Source organism: Balaenoptera ricei, chromosome 8 (assembly GCF_028023285.1).
Source record: "Balaenoptera ricei isolate mBalRic1 chromosome 8, mBalRic1.hap2, whole genome shotgun sequence".
Lineage (NCBI taxonomy): Eukaryota > Metazoa > Chordata > Mammalia > Artiodactyla > Balaenopteridae > Balaenoptera > Balaenoptera ricei.
In genome coordinates, this window is record NC_082646.1 from 87,571,238 (window position 1) to 87,591,075 (window position 19,838).

The 19,838-nt window shown below is 34.5% G+C and overlaps 1 protein-coding gene across 1 annotated transcript in view; it reads right to left on the minus strand.

Annotated features, from left to right (window-relative positions):
- CCDC73 (coiled-coil domain containing 73) overlaps nucleotides 1–19,838 on the minus strand; it is a 114,755-nt gene that overhangs the window by 65,497 nt on the left and 29,420 nt on the right. The window contains exons 3-5 of the mRNA XM_059931339.1: nucleotides 13,109–13,180; nucleotides 11,420–11,455; nucleotides 10,412–10,486 (exon numbers count right to left, since the gene is read on the minus strand). Of these exons, the coding sequence (XP_059787322.1) occupies nucleotides 10,412–10,486; nucleotides 11,420–11,455; nucleotides 13,109–13,180 (183 nt within the window). The remainder of the gene's footprint in view (nucleotides 1–10,411; nucleotides 10,487–11,419; nucleotides 11,456–13,108; nucleotides 13,181–19,838) is intronic.

Below are 19,838 nucleotides of genomic sequence, written 5' to 3' on the forward strand. Positions count from 1 at the left end.
TTAAGAATAAAGAAAGTCATATTTCTTACTGTAACAGAAAAGAAATATATAAATATGGAAGGGAAATAAATTAAAATTAACCTTATGGTTTTGGATTGGAAATGGAAGTAATGTGAATTCATGGTTTTTGACATATATAGATTGATAGAGAAACAAACATAATCATAAATGTGTGTTTATATATTTGTGTGTATATAAAAACATACATAGATTCCCTAGCTCTGTCTACTAAGAAGGTCTGAGACCAATGACACCCCAATAGTAGTGAGTGTAACAGTGCCCAGATCTGGGTGTCTACATTCCATTTTTCACTAAAAGGAACCAGGGCAATGTGGAGAAATGCTGTATTCCAGGGCAAGGTTACGTAAACTACAAGGTGATCCTGGAACATTTTGTTTTTACCTGAGAGCAGGAAAATGCTGAAAGAATGATAAAGTCATGTCCAAAAGACTAAAAAATCAGCCTGAATGGACTCCTACTGGCCAAACTAATGATAATGTGAGGATCAAAATAAATAATGATAGTCACAGATTTTTATCCATTGAATAAAATAAGAAACTACGATTCTAAACTGATATAAATAAATGAATATATTAAAAGTTTGGAGAGAAACAGAACATTTCTATTCAAAGTACCTGCCTATAAAATACTCTGATTACAAAGGGGAAAAGAGTAACTTTCCAGTGGAGAAACTTGTCAGATACCACCTGAATCAAATGTTCAAAGTGAACATCACCAATAGTAAGACAAACTGAAATCATCAGCTATCTGATAGAATTCAATTATAGGAATAAGGCCTTATTTCTGTAATATTCTTGCCAAAAATGCATAAACTATCTCTATTCATGAGGAAATATCCAAACAGAAACTGAGGGAGATTGGCACAACAATGTAAATCAACTATACTTCAATTAAAAAAAAAAACCAGGGCTTCCCTGGTGGCGCAGTGGGTGAGAATCTGCCTGCCAATGCAGGGGACACGGGTTCGAGCCCTGGTCTGGGAAGATCCCACATGCCGCGGAGCGACTGGGCCCGTGAGCCACAATTACTAAGCCTGCGCATCTGGAGCCTGTGCTCCGCAACAAGAGAGGCCGCGATAGTGAGAGGCCCACGCACCACGATGAAGAGTGGCCCCCGCTTGCCACAACTAGAGAAAGCCCTCGCACAGAAACGAAGAACCAACACAGCCATAAATAAATAAAAAAAAAAAAAAAAAAAAAAAAAAAAACCAAACAGAAATTGAGGGACATTCTACAAAATAACTAGTCTGTGATCTTCAAGAGTTTCAAAGGCATTAAAATCATACCAAGACTGGGGAACTGTTCCAGACTGAAAGAGATCAAAGAGACATGGCAACTAAATGCAACATAAGATTCTAAACTGGATCCTTTTGCTAGGACAATTGGTGAAACCTGAATGGGGCATGAGAATTAATTTACAATTATATATCAGTGTTAACTTCCTGATTTTATGGTTGTGTTATGGTTTTGTAGGAGAATGTCCTTGATTATAGGAGAGATATTACAGTATTTGGGGTGACAGGGCATCAAATTGGCATATTACTTTTATTTTATTTTATTTTTTAAAAACTATTTATTTATTTATTTGGCTGCGTCGGGTCTTAGTTGTGGCATGCGGGATCTTCACTGCAGCATGTGGGATCTTTTAGTTGCAGCATGTGAAGTCTTAGTTGCGGCATGTGGGATCTAGTTCCCTGACGAGGGATCAAACCCGGGCCTCCTACACTGGGAGCACAGAGTCTTAGCCACTGGACCACAAGGGAAGTCCCTGGAGTATTACTTTTAAATCATCCAGGAAAATAGTTCTCTGTAATGTACTTCTAACATCTCTGTAAGTTTATGATTCTCCAAACTACAAAATTTCCAAATATCTAAGAATTCCTTACGGATAAATGTGCACAGTCAAAGCTCCAGGAATTTAGTTCCCTTTTATCACTGTGGTTAGGTAAGGCCTAATAAGATAAAGATTCAGTAGTAGAAATAACACATTATGTATTAAGTATGCCTTCAGTTCTGTGAGAGGAATTAATGTCTTAATTTAAAAATTCAGTAAGTTTAAAATTAAGTGAAGTAGAGTAGAGAATATGATACGTTATTGCTTCACAAAATGGTCTTGTTTGGGAAATGCTGATGTATTTCAATTTCCTCATTTTACCTAAAGGAAGATCGAGGTTCAAGAAGACAAAGAGTCTTACCACAGGATCATGTATAACAGTAAGTCTTTAATAGGCAGGAATAATTTATTTAAAATCTACAGGACACTCAGCAAAATTTAGCCTTTAGGCATACTGTTTACATAAACAAAGTTTAATTTGTCAGGTAACTTAGATATAAGCAGGTTGCCCTGCTCTAACTAATCCCTTTATTATTATTTTTTAATATATATATATATTAAAATTTATTTATTTATTATTTTTGGCTGCGTTGGGTCTTTGCTGCTGCACGCAGGCTTTCTCTAGTTGTGCTGAGCGGGGGCTACTCTTCCTTGTGGTGTGCGGGCTTCTCATTGTGGTGGCTTCTCTTGTTGCAGAGCACGGGCTCCAGGCATGCGAGCTTCAGTAGTTGTGGCTCACAGGCTCTAGAGCACAAGCTCAGTAGTTGTGACGCACGGGCTTAGTTGCTCCACGGCATGTGGGATCTTCCCAGACCAGGGCACAAACCCGTGTCCCCTGCACTGGCAGGCAGATTCTTAACCACTGCGCCACCAGGGAAGCCCTAACTAATCCCTTTAAAATCAAGTAACAAGGTACCATTTTAAATAGAAGTTAAACACATTCAAAGAATCCATTAAAGGAAAAATGATTCAGCTTTTGGTGTGTTGTGGTTTTGTGTCTATTTGTTTTATTTTAGAATTCAGTAGGTAGAGTGGCTTGGCTATGAGCTTTTCAAGAAAAGGCATTATCTGATTTCTTATTCCTGCACATGGTAGGCACAACCTCATGAATGGAAAAAAGTAGCAACCTAAGTAAAGGAGGGAGGGAGGTTGCTACATGATGGTTAAGAGGCTGTGAACTTTCTTTGCCTAATGGATTTATATCAGATCCATAATTAAAGAGGAAGTTTTTTTTCTTTAACTTGGAGGGGAAACACCAGAAGTATCTTCATTGTTCTACACTGTTCATATATCATGTTCAGCCAGCCATAAAGTAACATATACATCACCTGTACTATGTCACAGGCTGAACAAGGCAAAACAAATCCTTACAGCTCTTGCACAGAGGGTCAGTCACATGAAGAAATTTCTTTTGATTTGAAAATACTCATTACATTATCCAGATAATTAAACATGCATGAGTGGTATCAAATGAAACAATTTAAGAAAAAGTGCTAAAATAACAAAGCACTTATAACAAAATTGGCATATTTCTTTATTGACAACATTTTAGTAGAAAAAAAGTAACACTTTTTCAAGATTTATTCAGAAATAAGGGGTAAGTTATGCCTAGTTCAAGATACTGTAAGAAACCACATTAGAGTCTTTTATAATAGCTATAATGGTAATTGCAGTGTACTCAATTATAAGAACAACTTTTTAATTTAACTAATAAAAAAAAATGTTTACCTACTGGGGTCATTTTAAACTGGATATCTGAGGTATGATAAGAATCACTAAAGTGTATAACTACATAAACTTTAAATAGTAGCCTTAAACCTCTATTTCTTTTCCATCAACTTTAAAGAATATTTCTGGATATCACCATCAACTTCATCTCACTGCACCTTTACTTTTTCATCCACAAGGTTAGTAACATTTAAGTTTTGTTCTGTAACCATAATTAAGTCTCCCATGCTTTGCTTACAGGTTAATTCTAAAAACTGGAAGTCAACAATGTTTATGTTATTACAATCAATATAGATATTGTTTAATGCAAAGCCCAACAGGGTGTTAATACCACATTTCCTTCGTATAGGTCCAATGCGCTACAGGAAGGATGATTTTACTAGGGTCAGGACCTAAATATCTTCTCTTGTTTTAACCCATCAAGTGCTCAAAACCATCCCAAATTTTAATTTACTTTATGCCTTAGTTATACGGTAATCTGTTTTCTCTGGAGTTTCTAATCACTTATCGCTTTGTTGCTGTTGCTGTTGAAGAAACAAGATATAAGGATTCTTTACTATATCACTAATATCTTCCAGCCTCTAATTCATCCAATCTGAGGCATGGAATCCATGCCCTTCTTTTTATTAAAAACATTCTTCTTGGAACTCATTGACATTTTGTTGTACTTAATTTTTATTCACTTTGTTACATCAAAGTAACAAATGAAATCCAAAATAAAAATTGCTTAATATCTCAAATGAGGAGAATCTAAATAGTGTTAAGACAACTGAATAACAACCTGAAAAAATATAGACTTAGATCCATATCTCATACTGTGTTACAAAGATAAACTTCAAATGATCAAAGATCTAATGTAAAATTTGAGTACTTAGATGTATAATAAAAGAAAACATTGGCAAATCCTTTTTATAACTTTGTAGTCGTGAATGCCTTTCTAACCATGACAAACTCCAAAAGCCTTAAAAGAAAAATAAATAATTTATAGCAAATGTTAAACAAAAAGCCAAACAAACAAAATCAAAATACAAATGACAAACTGAAGAAATGATCTGAAGCCCAGAACACAAACACAAAGGGCTTATTTCAGAGAAATATAAAGAATTCATGGGAGTGACATCAGAAAGATGGTAGACCAGGAGGTCCCAGCCTTCCCACCCCCGCCACATGATTTAACAAGTACCTCCAAATGAAAATAGTTCTGGAAGAGCTCTGGAGTACAATTAAGAAGCTGTGGCAACTCAGTAGAGCACAAAAAACAAGGATGTCTGAATAGAAAAGTATAGGAAGCATTTCACCTGTGTCATTCCATCCTCTAGGTTCACACAGCTTGGCGCCAAAAGAAATGTCCTCAGCAACAACTCCCCCCAAATGGGAGAAAAGGAGAGCAGAAAGACACCAGCAGCCTTCACCACCAAGGACCTCAACAGCCCTCATCACTACCATGGACACCAGCAGCTTTCACCTTCAAGGACACTTACAGTCTTTGCTAATGTCTACACCTACCTGAGCTGATGGAGCTGCCTGGAGCCCAGGCCACTGTGCCCTTTCTTGGAACCAGAAGCATTACTGCTCCCCAACCAAGCCAGAGTTGCTAGACCCAGCACTACACCTGGCACCACCACATATGCCACCCAGCCAGCATCCTCACATCCACCAGTAGGTCAAAGTTTATACCCACCAGAGCTAGTCCAAAAACTGCTCCTTCAATGCACAAACACCAACAAAGGAACACAAAAAATCAAGGAAACATGACACCATCAAAGGAATATTACAAATTTCCAGTAACTGTCCCCAAAGAACTGGAGATCTATGAACTACCTGAAAAAGAATTCAAAATAACTGTTTTAAAGAAGCTCAGCAAACTATAAGACAACACAGATAGATAACTCAAAAAAATCAGGAAAATATTACATGAATAAAATGAGAAGTTCAATAAAGAGATATAAGTCATAAGGAAAGAACCAAAAAAATTCTAGAGCTAAAGAACACAATGAATGAAATGAAAAATGTAATAGCTTCAACAGCACACTCAATGGAACAAAAGAAATAAACCAGTGAAGTCAAAGACAGATCATTTTAAAATATCCAGTGAAAAGAAAAAAGAATGAAAGAGGGTGAAGAAAGGCCATAAGATTTATGAAACACCATCAAAAGATAAAAGGAGAAGAATTTTAAAAATCACTATAAAAAACATCAAATAAGAAAAGAAGACAAGAGAGGAAGAGATGTACAACACAACTAAAACAGAAGACAATCAACAGAATGACAACAGTAATTCCACACCTATCAATAATTACTTAAATGTAAATGGATTAAACTCTCCAATAAAAAGGCACAGAGTGGCTAAACAAATATTTTTTTTAATTAATTAATTAATTATTTATTTATTTATTTATGGCTGTGTTGGGTCTTTGTTTCTGTGCGAGGGCTTTCTCCAGTTGCGGCAAGTGGGGGCCACTCTTCATCACGGTGTGCGGGCCTCTCACTATCGCGGCCTCTCTTGTTGTGGAGCACAGGCTCCAGACGCGCAGGCTCAGCAATTGTGGCTCACGGGCCTAGTCGCTCCGTGGCATGTGGGATCTTCCCAGACCAGGGCTCGAACCCGTGTCCCCTGCATTGGCAGGCTGACTCTCAACCACTGCGCCACCAGGGAAGCCCCTAAACAAATATTTTTTAAATCCAGTGATACATCTGTAAGAGACTCACTGTAGATTTAAGGACACACGTAGACTGAAAGTAAAAGGATGAAACAGATATACCAAAGAGTAACCAAAAGAAAGCAGGGGTGGCTAAACTTATATCAGATAAAATAGACTTTAAGTCAAAACTGTCTTTAGAGACAAAGAAGGTCATTCTATAATACTAAAGAGTCAATTCAATGGGAAGATATAATAAGTATATATGTACCCAACATCAGTGCACTTAAATATACAAAGCAAACATCAACAGATCTGAAGGAAGAAATTGACAGAACTACAATGATAGTAGGAGACTCCAATACCTCACTTTCCATAATGGATAGAATATCCAGACAGAAAATCAGTAAAGAAACAGTTGATGTGAACATCATTATAGGTTAAATGGACCTAACAGACATATACAGAACTTTTCACTCAATAGAAGAAGAATACACATTCTTCTCAGGCACACATGGAACATTCTCCAGGATAGATCATATGTCTATCGTATGGTGTATCACAGAAAAGTCAACTTTTATGTGATAGGTCATCAAAAAAGTCTTAAATTTGAGAAGATCAAAATCATTGCAAGTATCTTTTCTGATCACAGTGGAATAAAATTAGAAATCATTAACAGTAAGAAAACAGGAAAATTCACAAATACATGGAAACTAAACAACACTCTTGAACATTCGTTATATTAAAAAAAAAAAGGAGAATTTTAAAAGTATCTCAAGACAAAACAGAAACAATAACACAACATATCAATACTTATGGGATGCACCAAAAGCAATACTAACAGGCGATTTCATAATGATAAACACCTACATTAAAAAAAAACCCTCAAATAAACAACTTAACTTTACATCTCAAACAACTAGAAAAAGAAGAACTAGGCCAAAATCAGCAGAAGGAAGAAAATAATAGAGATTGGAACAGAAATAAATCAAATAGCAAATAGAAAAACAACTGAAAAAAACCAACGAAATTAAGAGTTGGTTTTTTGGAAGAATAAGCAAAATTGACAAACTGTTAGCTAGACTAAGAAAAAGACAGAAGAGTCAAATAAACAAAATTAGAAATGAAAAGGAGACATTACAATGGATGCCTCAGAAATAAAAAGGATCATAAGAGACTATTATGAACAATTATATGCCAACAAATTCTCCCATTAAAAGAAATGGATAAATTCCTAGAAACATACAACCTACCAAAACTGAAGATCGATGAACTAGAAAAACTGAACATACCAATAGCAAATGAGGATATTGAATCGATAATTTAAAACCTCCCAACAAAGAAAAGCCCAGGACTAGATGGCTTCATGGAAGAACTCTACCAAACATTTGAAGAAGATTTCATACAAATCCTTCTTAAATTCTCCCAAAACACGGAACAGGGAACATTTCCAAACTCATTTTATGAGACCATCATCATTCTGACAACAAAACCAGAAAAAGACACTACAAGAAAAGAAACCTACAGGCCAGTATCTATGATGAACATAGATGCAAAAATCTTCAATAAAATTCTAGCAAACAAAATTCGAGAGCATATTAAAAGGATCATACACCATTACCAAGTGAGATTTAATCCCTGGGTTAAAAGGATGGTCCAACATATGCAAATAAATCAATGTGATACACCACACTAATAGAATGAAAGAAAAAAAACCACATGTTCATCTCAACAGATGTAGAAAAAGCATTTGACAAAATTCAACATCGTTCATGATAAAAACTCTCAACAAAATAGGTATATAAGAAACTTATCTCAGCACAATAAAGGCCATTTATAAAAAACCCACAGTGATCACCATAATCAAACCAGTATAAGGCAAGAGTGCCTATTCTCACTACTTCTCTTCAACAGAGTACTGGAAGTCCTAGCCAGAGCAATGAGAAAAGAAAAAGAAATAAAAGGCATCCAAATCACAAAGGAATAAGATTATCTCTATTTGAAGGTAACATAATCATACATATAGAAAACCTTAAAGACAACAAAAAAACTGTTAGAACTAATAAATGAATTCAGTAAAATTGAGGATACAAAATCAGCATACAAAACCCAGCCACATTTCTATACACAAACAACAAACTATTTGAAAAGAAAATTAAGAAAATAATCACAATAGCAACAAAATGAATAAAATATTTAGGAACAAATTTAAGCAGAGTGGTTAAGGTCTGTACACTGAATATTATAAAACATTGATAAAAGAAATTTAAAAGACACAGATAAATGTAAAGGCCTCTCTGTTCATGGATGGAAAATTAAATATTGTTTAAATGTCTGTATTACCCAAAGTGATCTACAGATTCAGTGCAATCCCTAATCAAAATCACAATGCCAGTCTCTACAGAAATAGAAGAAACAATCCTAAAATTTATATAGAATCACGAAAGACCCTGAATGGCCAAAGCAATCTGAGCAAGATGAACAAAACTGAAGACATCATACTTCCTGATTCCAAAATATATTTCAAAGCTACAGTAACCAAAGCAGCATGGTACTGACAAGAAACAAAACGAAAGCAAAACCAAAACCAACATGAGACATATCGACCAATGGAACAGAACAGAGAGCCCAGAAATAAATCCACATATCTGTAGCCAACTGATCTTCGACAAGGACACTAAAAACACATAATGGAGAAAGGACAGTGTTCAATAAATGGTGTTGGAAAAACTGGATATCCAAATGCAGAACAATGAAACTGGACCCTTACCTCATGCAATATACAAAATTTCATACCATAAACAAAAATCAACTCAAAATGGATTAAAGACTTAAACATAACTCCTGAAACCATAAAACTACTAGAAGGAAATTTAGGGAAAGAGCTTCTCAACATTAGGCAATGATTTTTTTAGACATGACACCAAAAGCACAGGCAACAAAAGGAAAAATAGACAAGTGGGACTGCATGAAACTAAAAAGCTTCTACACAGCAAAGGAAATAATCAACTGAGTGAAAAGGCAACCTACACAATGGGAGAAACATTTGCAAACCATGTATCTGAGTAGGAGTTAATATCCAAAATGTAGCAGGAAGTCATATACACACTCAATAGCAGAAAACCCCAAATAACCCAATTAAAAAATGAGCTGAGGACCTAAACAGACATTTCTCAAAGAAAGACATACAAATGACCAGCAGGTATATGAAAACATGCTCAACATCACTAATAATCAGGGAAATGCAAATCAAACTCACAATGAGATTACCTCACACCTATCAGAATGGCTGTGATCAAAAAGACAAGAGATAAGAAGTGCTGGTAAAGATGCGGAGAAAAGGAATCCTTGTACTACTGTAATCAGACTAAAGGAAGAAAGCTTGTCAACTGCTTAAACAAATCCACACTACAGTGTGAATTACCTGATTCAGGTAGTAACCATCAAGATCCTTCCACTGTAAAAAAATTACTTTGCTCTTTGTAATTAATATTATCTATAGGGTGATACTCTGAAATCATGTGAATATCTTTTTCCCCAACAATCTCTATTTTACTTTTTATCTCCTTTTATTGTTTGTCTTCCCCATTAGAATGTAAACTCCACAAGGGCAGAGGTTTTTGACCCTTTTACTCACAGCTGTATTCCCAGTGCTTAGAGCAGGGTTTGGCACATAGTAGATCTTCATAAATATGTATTGAATGATTCATCATCTGTTGTATACCTCTGTATTCTGTTGTATACCTCATACCTCTGTATGAGACTGAATGACTTAAAGGCGAAGTGATGTTTCCTTCATCTTTGTATTTGTAGAAAATAAGCATAGTACTTAGCAAATAATAATAACAATAAATGCTACTTTATGTTAATTTTTAAGGACCATGGATAAATCAGTTATAATATATAGGCCTAACTTGCTTTTGTCATCTATAAAGTGCTAAAAATAACATATATCTAATTATATTACTGTGAGAAATAATGAAAGTTATGTTAACATTTCCTTTTAAAATAAAAGATAAAGCAAAAATCCTACTAATTTGAAATCCAAGGCTCTCAGGAAAAAGTACTAAATTATATATGATATATGAATTTTTTTCAGCTTCACTTTGCTACACTACATGTTTACAGCATTTTACTGATAAAATGCTAAAATACCAAATTACTTTTCAAGCAATACTAAGTTACTTTACCTGTAATGCCTTTAATGTTTCCTTCAATCCTTCTATTTCTTTTTCTTTTATTTCTGTAGCAAGCTGATATTTTCCCTTCAAGTAAAAAACTATATTTCAGTACTTTCCAATATAAGTGACATTATTAACAGGGAAAACAAGAGTTCAAGAACCAAAATCTCTACTTGAAACCTAATACTTCACAGAATTTAAACATGTATCTGTACTACAACTTATATTTCTAATGACTTCAAGATATCATAAAATTACAATAAGGTCTACACAAGGTTACAAATATCATGAAATGGAAAATCTCATTATAACAATAAATCATTTTAACAATAGAGCATTCCTGAGAACTTACGGATACTATATAATTATTTAATTCATATGGCTAGAATAAATATATTCTAATCAATAAGACACAAGTACATTTGTTTTATAAATATAAGGATATGAGAAAAATTTTAAAAGAAAGTCTTTTGCTAAAAATAACTCTAAGTTTTAATATTATAAATGACATGTCCTTTGATATAATAAAAACATGTATGAACTATTGAATAGCTAGAGAAAACATTTAATGCCAGATGAATTTCTAGCATTGTTCAGAGTTGTATACTCTTTTCCTGTTGGTCTGCATGCAAATGCAAATCATTTTACTGTTTTTTAAAGAAGGTAATTTCATTGAAAAGGCACTAAAAATATATTATACTTAATAGAAACACTGCAGTATAGTGGAAAGAGCATTAATTTAGGGGCTGAAGAAATCTAGGTTCTAGTCCCAGCTTTGCCACTTCAAAATGGGAGCGTCAGCAAGTCATTTATATCTTACTAGGCCTCAGTACTCTCAACTGTAAAATGATAAGAGCTCGAGTAACATGATTCCTTTAGGTCCTTTCTGTTTCTAAAATTTTAAGAAATTAACAGTCTCCATTTGTTTATTACCAATGCTCCTTTCCATTATGGTGAACAACTGATAATTAAATGCATTTAAATTATGTTTCAAATTATTAAAAAATTAATATATACCTTTTCTTCTTCCAAGGCACACATCTTCATTTGCAACTGATAAAGAATTTTAAAAATTAAAATACAGGTAAGTGAAATGTTACCAGTGATTTACACTGGTCAGTGAGACTACAGAAATGTTTTACATGTCTATATTGTTTGAACTTAGTACAATGTGATTATGCTACTTTTACACTGAGAAAATAAACAATAAAAGGTATAAAAGGGGGAAAAAAGATAGTCACCAAAGAAAATGAACAATTTAATCTCACAATCAGAGCACCAATCATCCTTGAAAGTTGTTTTTCCCTCCAGTTTTTTTTAAATGTTTCAATATTTTGCCATCTACTCATAAACAATAACATATAACATTTTCTGAATGCATACTTTTATGAAATTGATATCATTTGTATTTGCACTGACAGTATTTTCTGAAATTTTTAAAAAATGCATATGTTAGTCTAATAAATAAATAATGACATTTTAAAACAGAAAAATTAAGGTGAACTTGCCAAAGGAAACTAATTAAATATTCCAAGCAACACAAGGATACTAGGCAAAGTTGTCAAGAAATAAAATTTTTCTTTGGAATTTCTCCATCTCATTTTCCATATTCCTCACTTACATTCAAGAATCCTTTTTTTAAAGAGAAAGAAAAGAAGAAAAGAAATTAAAAAAAAAAAAAAAAACCCCAATAGCACTTTCTCATCTACCCTTCAATTACCTGGATATTCTTTCTTGCCCAGAGTCCCTTGTGGTAACAGAGACATAGAACTGCTCTCTCCTAAAGAATACTATGCTGTACATTTGGTTTCTGCTTCCTTACCCTTCAATTAAAACTCCCATAACTTAGGTAAAGCCAATTTCAGACTATAAGGAAATTTATCATCTGCTTAAACAAATCCACACTACAGTGTAAATTACCAATAACCTTAACCCACTAGTGATTAGGTTATATAGGTTTATTTCTTTTTATGCATTTCTCTCTAAACACACACACTTGTATGTAGGTAAAAACAAAAAAGGGGGAAGGAAAAAGGAAAAAAAAATGGTGATGTTGGCATGGCTATAAGGAAAAGCACTTCCAGAGTACATTTTCCATAGGCACATTTCTTACACTTATATTTTATAATTAGGGACTGAAGAGAAATGTGAGGTAGTAAAGAAGAGCTATAGAATTCAAAATAACAGAAGGAGTTGTTCTTCATTTCTTTAAAGTATTTTTTTTTCAATTCTTCTACCGATCTTTCTTAGTTGTTAGTAGTTGATATTTATGGAGGTGCATGATAATCACATCTCTTCATCCTTTACATCTCCCTACTTGCATTTCAGCTTTTCACCAGTGTTATAATGTTAGCTTGGGTAAAGGAGTAATGTGGAAAATGTAAGCTCCTAGGATATGCTAATTAAAGACAGAAAAGGGAGAAGGGAGAGAAAGAGCAAGAACACACATATCACTAACATATTTCATTTAGGACCAATAAAAACACATCTCCAAGAAAATAGTATTCCTAATTTCTTTCCTTAACTAAATCATTCTACTACATTACATTATTATCAGTTGTGATTCAAAATAACCTTATTTCCTGCTTCCAATAATAACCTTTTTGTCTTCAGTGAGTATGGAGAACAACCTGTCATAATATTCATGAGAAGTGGGAAAACTGCAATATTTAAAACTGTAATGTTTGTCTATCCTTATGAAATTACCTGCTTTTTAAAAACTGCCATTGCTTCTTTGTGTTGCTTTGTTAATGCTTCCTTTTGATTCTGAAGAGTTTCCTATTTTAAAATCATGAAAAGTTAAAACAGATTCTAGCCACTTTCAGTTTTAAATTTTAATTGGGTTCACAAATTAAAGTTAAACATATTCATTGCACATATTATTTTATGCTCTTAAAATGCAACTTATGACAATTTTATGATTTTTTTTAACTGTCATGGACTCAGCGTACAATAATTTTGCTTCCAGTTGCTTCTTCATGATAAAACATATTGCTCTCTAAAATTTTAAACTCTGAATATAGCTTACTTTAAAGTTTTCTTCAAGAAAATATGTTTCATCAAAAGTTATTAAAATTAAGTCTAGTATACAAGCAGACTACAGTCTTATTACAGTTTCCAAAAAAACCAATTTTATTATCTAAGCACAAATGTTTACATGGTAACATATGATTCTTTAAATTCACTGAAATAATTTTTTACAAAACCAAAACTACCACAGGGCATTTTTGAAAAAAAATCCATGTATACAATTCCATTTCTTTCCCCTCCACCTTTTTTTGGTAGAAGTTGTGTGTCCTGTCCTTTAGATTCAAGATGAATTTTTTCTTCTATCTTTATCAAATAATTCTCATAATTTAAAAAATTAGAGCTAAAACTGGCAACCACTTTCAAATGCTTCTGTTATTTTACTCCATGATTCTAAATATACACTGATTTATCAATTTAAAAAATTTATCTACTGACCTCCTATATGATAGCTTTCTTGTACAAACATAATCCTACATGTCCTCCATCTATTCTTCCAACAGAATTATATAAAAATTGTGGCTTAAATCAATAGTCAGTATTTATACTCTTATAACTGCAATTTTTATTCAATGCTAAGCCATATGGTATATCATGATTACATTTCTTTTTTTTAAATTAATTAATTAATTTATTTATTTTTGGCTGCATTGGGTCTTTGTTGCTGCGCGTGGGCTTTCTCTAGTTGCGGCGAGCGGGGGCTACTCTTCCTGGACCCAGGTTTGAACCTGTGTCCCCTGCATTGGCAGGCGGATTCTTAACCACTGTGCCACCAGGGAAGTCCCATGATTACATTTCTATTCTTATACAACTTTTATTTTTCCTGAAGTTAGCAATTACTTTAAAATATTTGAATTCCCATAACTAATTTTGAAAAATAATACTGCCAGTTCCGAGGTCTGTATCAATTGGTTCATATATGCTCAGAGGAAAAAAAAAAAGAATAGAAAAGGCAAAGTGAGAAGATCCCAAGAATGACTTAGGAAATCCCAAACTGCATAGGAAAACAGGCATTTTTTTTTTTAATTTTTAAATTTTTGGCCACACCACGCAGCTTGCAGGATCTTAGTTCCCTGACCAGGGAATGAACCTGGGCCCTGGCAGTGAAAGCACCAAGTCCTAACCACTGGACTGTCAGGGAATTCTCCAGAAAGCAGACATTTAGAAAAGCTGTAGATATTGGACAAAATTTTTCAGAGGATATTGCCCAGTTTTCTTATGAAAATATATTAGACTCTACTCCTGCAAACAAGGAAAGAATGAATTTATAGGACACTTCAGGGATAAATTCTTTGAGGAGCAGATTCTGAAGTAAATATGAACTCCAGCTCTCTCCCCGTTTTTTGTGAACAGCCGTAAATCTAGAAATAGGAGATTTAATATGCAACAAAAACTGGAATGGGAAATAGCCCCATTACTAGATCTCCAAATTCAGATCTTCAAAAAGCCTTAGAACAAAAGAAGAATAAACTGGTACCCTTACAGATAAAACAATTTAATACTCCCACTCCAGTCATCAAGCATGAGAGGAGTGAGTCTCATGGTAAAGACACCTGTAGATACTTATTATAAGCAGAAAAGACACTGGGGAAAAAAAACATCCTAAACTAGCTATGAAAATGAAGGGAAAAAATATCAGGTGGGCAAATCAATGTCACTGCTCTGACACGCACCCAACTTCCCATTTATTCCTCAAATTTACAAAGAGCAATTTCTCTAAATATTAAAAGAAACCTTGAAATTTTATTCATACCATAAACTCTGGCAACATCACATAACCTTTCCCTCAGGGTCAATGAGCTACTCAAATAGGGCGTATCTCTAGTAATTCAAAGATACTCGCCCCATTTTAGCCTATAACCGTTATCCTTGGATTCTCAAGTGAGGAATATTATTTTCTCCTTTATGACGCCACACCCATTAACTTAAGACATAGGAGTCTACTATGCAAATAGCATTGAAAAATTAAACTCCTGTTTTTTTGGAGGAGTTTTTTTTTTTTTTTTTTTTTTAAGATTCCTGGGGATTCTATTCACAATCAGATCATAGCTTATTTGGATATTGACTTAGGTACCTGTGTGTACCATGGAACCAAATTAAAGATCTCCATGAAGTGGACTCTTTGTGGGCAAAATGTCTTAACTGATATTGGCAGCAGGGTTCAGATTGACCCATCTAAACCTCTACTTAACTTTATACAATACCTCTAAAACCAGAAACGAAGAAGAACTAAGTCAATTGTCCTAAAGCCTAATAAAGAAAGGATGAATCAATCATACCTATACCAGTTTTAAAATTTTGACTTGTTCCCCAGTCAAAAACCCAATGGGTGAAGATTTGTTTAAGACCTTAAGGCCATAAATAAAATATCAATTTCCCCAATTCATTGAGCCCAGATACTATTTTATCTTCAATGCCACCTGACTCTACATACTTTACTACTATATATTTATCTGTGTTCTGCTTTCTATGGCGTCCCTTTACATCAACATAGTTTTACCTGTTTGTTCTGTCCTGGGAGAGTCAACAATTTACCTGGACAGTTATGCCACAGTGGTTTACTGAGGAACTTAGGGACCTTAAATCTCCCTGTAAACTCTACACTTATACAATATGTGGGCAAGCTTTCGTTATGTTCTAAAGATGAAGAGAGCTCTAAGACTGACTCCATTTATCTACGTACTGTTTTAGCTCAGAAAGGACATGAGAATTCCAAAAAAAGTTTAGTATTTTGTAAGAATAAAGTGCATTATTTAGGGTATAATTTATCCCAAGGGGGTAAATCTATTATTCCTGATAAATTATGAGCCCTTCAATACTTTCCAAGGCTGTTTACTAAGAGAAAATTAAGAAGTTGTCTAGATTTCACTGGCTACTGTAGACACTGGGTTCCAAACATCTCTGAAATTGACACATTTCTATATAATTTAAGTCCTCAACAATGGAACCTTTCCCTTAGGAACTTAAACACGGACAAGAATTTTGTGATTTAAAAATAACTCTCAACAGCCCCCCTCGCACCCCCGCAATTGGGGTCCTCCAAATTGTCATAAAGCTTTCTATCTATTTGTATCTGAGCAATGTAGACAAGTCCTTAATACTCTAACAGAACATCACAGGTATCATCAGGGCCCAATTGCTTACTACAATCTTCCCCTCAACCCAGTGAGGGGAAAATCCTACTCCTTATCTAAGGATAGTAATAAGCAGCAGCCAAACTAGTAGAGGCCTCTACTGACTTGGTTTAAGGATCTTGTTTAAATTTGATGGTTCTGTATGCTGTACAATCCTGGATGCTACTGAAAACACACTTCTTGGCAAGCAGGCTTACATCCTATGAACTTTTTATTATTTTCTCCCTCACACATTTCAACTCAGTGCTATACTTTAAAGATTGCTACACTTTTCCCATTACCCAAAGAAGAGGAATTCCATGAGATCGAACCTATGTCCAAACAATGACTATGCTTCAAATGGATTTATTAGAAACTCCTCCTAGAAAATCTAGGTTTAATATTATTTGTTGATATATCATTTTTTATAACTGAAATGGGAACTATCAGGCAAGATATACTGGAACAGTCTCAACTGATCCCTAAAACATGACTCCTTACCAGAGGTAAAACCAGTCCTGATGACAGTACTTACCCTCTCAGCAGAGCGTGCCAATTATCAAGAGATAAGAGAGTTAACATAAAACTAATATCAGGTATACCTTTTGGAGTAGTCCATGATTTTGTAATACTGTAGAAACAATGAGAGTTTCCAACCTTAATAGGAATCCCAATGTAAAATGAACAACAGTTTTAAGTACTCTAATGCTTCCTAAGGAGGTGGCTATCATGAAGCCACACTATTAAGGGATAACAAAGGCTAAAAGAAATATCCTAGGTTTATCTTTATGACACACAGGCAGCCCTCAATCAGGTCCTGGCCCCATTATACTCTAAAAAGCTAAATCTTTCTGGAGATTAAAAAATCCTATTTTGGAATGCCCACAACTGGCTCCAGAATCTGAAAAGAATACATGGTTGTAAACTGCAAGAGAATCCCTGGCACTTTCAGGACAGACCCTTGGTGGCACCAGAGAACCTTGACGAAACTCTGCAAACATATTTTACAAGGAATTACCCATCAGAGCAAAGACATATTGAAAACGATATTCAATTAGCATTGGTGGGGAAATTTTACTAAGATTTTTGAGGATGTCTCTGGTGCAAATCTCATCTGTCTCCCTCACAATCCTAGTAAAACTGTTATCCTTGTAAATCCAAGCTTCAGGACCCCACTGAACATGTTCAAATGGACTTCCTAAAATAAACCCCTACAGTGGGTTCTGAATATGTTCTGATCATTGCTTGCTATTTCTCTGGATGGATTAAAACTTTTTCTTGAGAGAGAGCTATAATTATGAGAGTAGGAAAAAAACTACTTGATTTTGTGTTCCCAATATGAGGATCTCCAGTAACAGAGGCACTCATTTTACTGGACCTGTTTTTAGAGAACTCTGCAAAGCCTTGTCATTTATTTAGATATTTCATTGCCCCAATCATCCCCAATCTTGAGGAAAAGTAGAGAGAGTTAATGGCACCTTAAATCTGACACTCTTGAACTTCCATGACCAAGAAGGTTATGTCTAACTCTCATGACTATTAAGTCCACACTCTCCTACACTTCACTGGCTTCTACTATACACACCTATTAGAGGTTACCACATGAAACTGGCTACTTGTGCCCCAATCTTGGACATTTTCTTACTTCAGACAAACCTGGCAAAGTACTCCAAGGGCTCAGGAAATATACTTCATAGTCTTATCACCATCTCACATAAGTTGCCTTTCCTCTACATGATCTAAAATGCAGATAAACATAAGCTGAGAGAGTTCATTACCATTAGACCTGCCCTGCAAGAAATGATATGAGTCCTACAGGTTGAATTGAAAGGACATGAGAGAGTAACTCAAAGCCGTATGAAGAAATAAAAATCTCTGTAAAGGTAAATACATGAGCAATTTATAAAAGCTAGTGTTACTCTAACAGCAGTTTTTATTTCTTTTTTTAAGAAACTAATACTTTTTTAAAAAAAGACAATTATTAGGCTAAAAGCTAGTATTACTGTACCTTTGGTTTGTAACTCCATATTTGCTTTCTACATAATTCAGAGACTAATGCATTTTTAAAACTACTAGTTTATTCTCTTGAGCACACAATATATAAAGATGTAATTTTATAATATCAACAACTGAAAGGAGTGTAGATGGAGTTATAAAGGAATAGAGTTCTTGTATGTTATTGACATTAAGCTGATACAAATTCAAATTAGAGTGCTATAATGATAGATGCTAACTGTAATCCCCATGGTAACCATAAAGGAAATAGCTAGAGAATATACACAAAAGGAAATGAGAAAGGCATTTAAACATCTCACTACAAAAAAATCAACTAAACACAAAAGATGATGGTAATGCAGGAAATGAGGGACAAAAAACTATCAGACACATGGAAAACAAATAGCAAAATGACACAAGTTAGTTGCTCCTTATCAGTAATTACTTTAAAAGTATATTTTAACTCTCTCACCTAAAGACAAAAATTGGAAGAATGGATAAAAAACATGATCCAACTTTATGCTGTCTAAAAGAGACTCACTTTAGATCTAAAGACACAAACAGGTTGAAAGTAGAAAAATGGAAAAAGATATTCCATTAAAATAATAACCAAAAGAACAAAAAAAAAAACAAAATTAAAAACGGCCTTTAAATTTTAAGAAGTTACATTAGACAAAGAAAGATATTATATATCCATAAAACGTTCAATAAGGAAGAAGATATAACAATTATAAGCATTTATGAACCAAATGACAGACCATCAGAATATACGAAGCAGGGCTTCCCTGGTGGCACAGTGGTTAAGAATCCGTCTGCCAACACAGGTTTGATCCCTGGTCTGGGAAGATCCCACATGTCGTGGAGCAACTAGGCCCGTGTGCCACAACTACTGAGCCTGTGCTCTAGAGCCTGCGAGCCACAACTACTGAGCCCACATGCTACAACTATTGAAGGCCGCATGCCTAGAGCCCGTGCTCCACAATAAGAGAAGACACCACAATGAGAAGCCTTCACACTGCAAGAAAGAGTAGCCCCCACTCGCTGCAACTAGAGAAAGCCCATGCACAGCAATGAAGACCCAATTCAGCCAAAAATAAATAAATAAATAAATTTTAAAAAAAGAAAAGAAAAGAATGGGAGAGATCCCTCCTCCCTTTAACGGAACAGAAAAACAATAGAGAAAATCAGTGAAATTAAAAATTGGTTCTTTGAAAAGATAACAAAATTGATAAACCTTTACCCAGATGGACTAAGAAAAACAGAGAAGACTCAAATTACTAAAATCAGAAATGAAAGTGGGG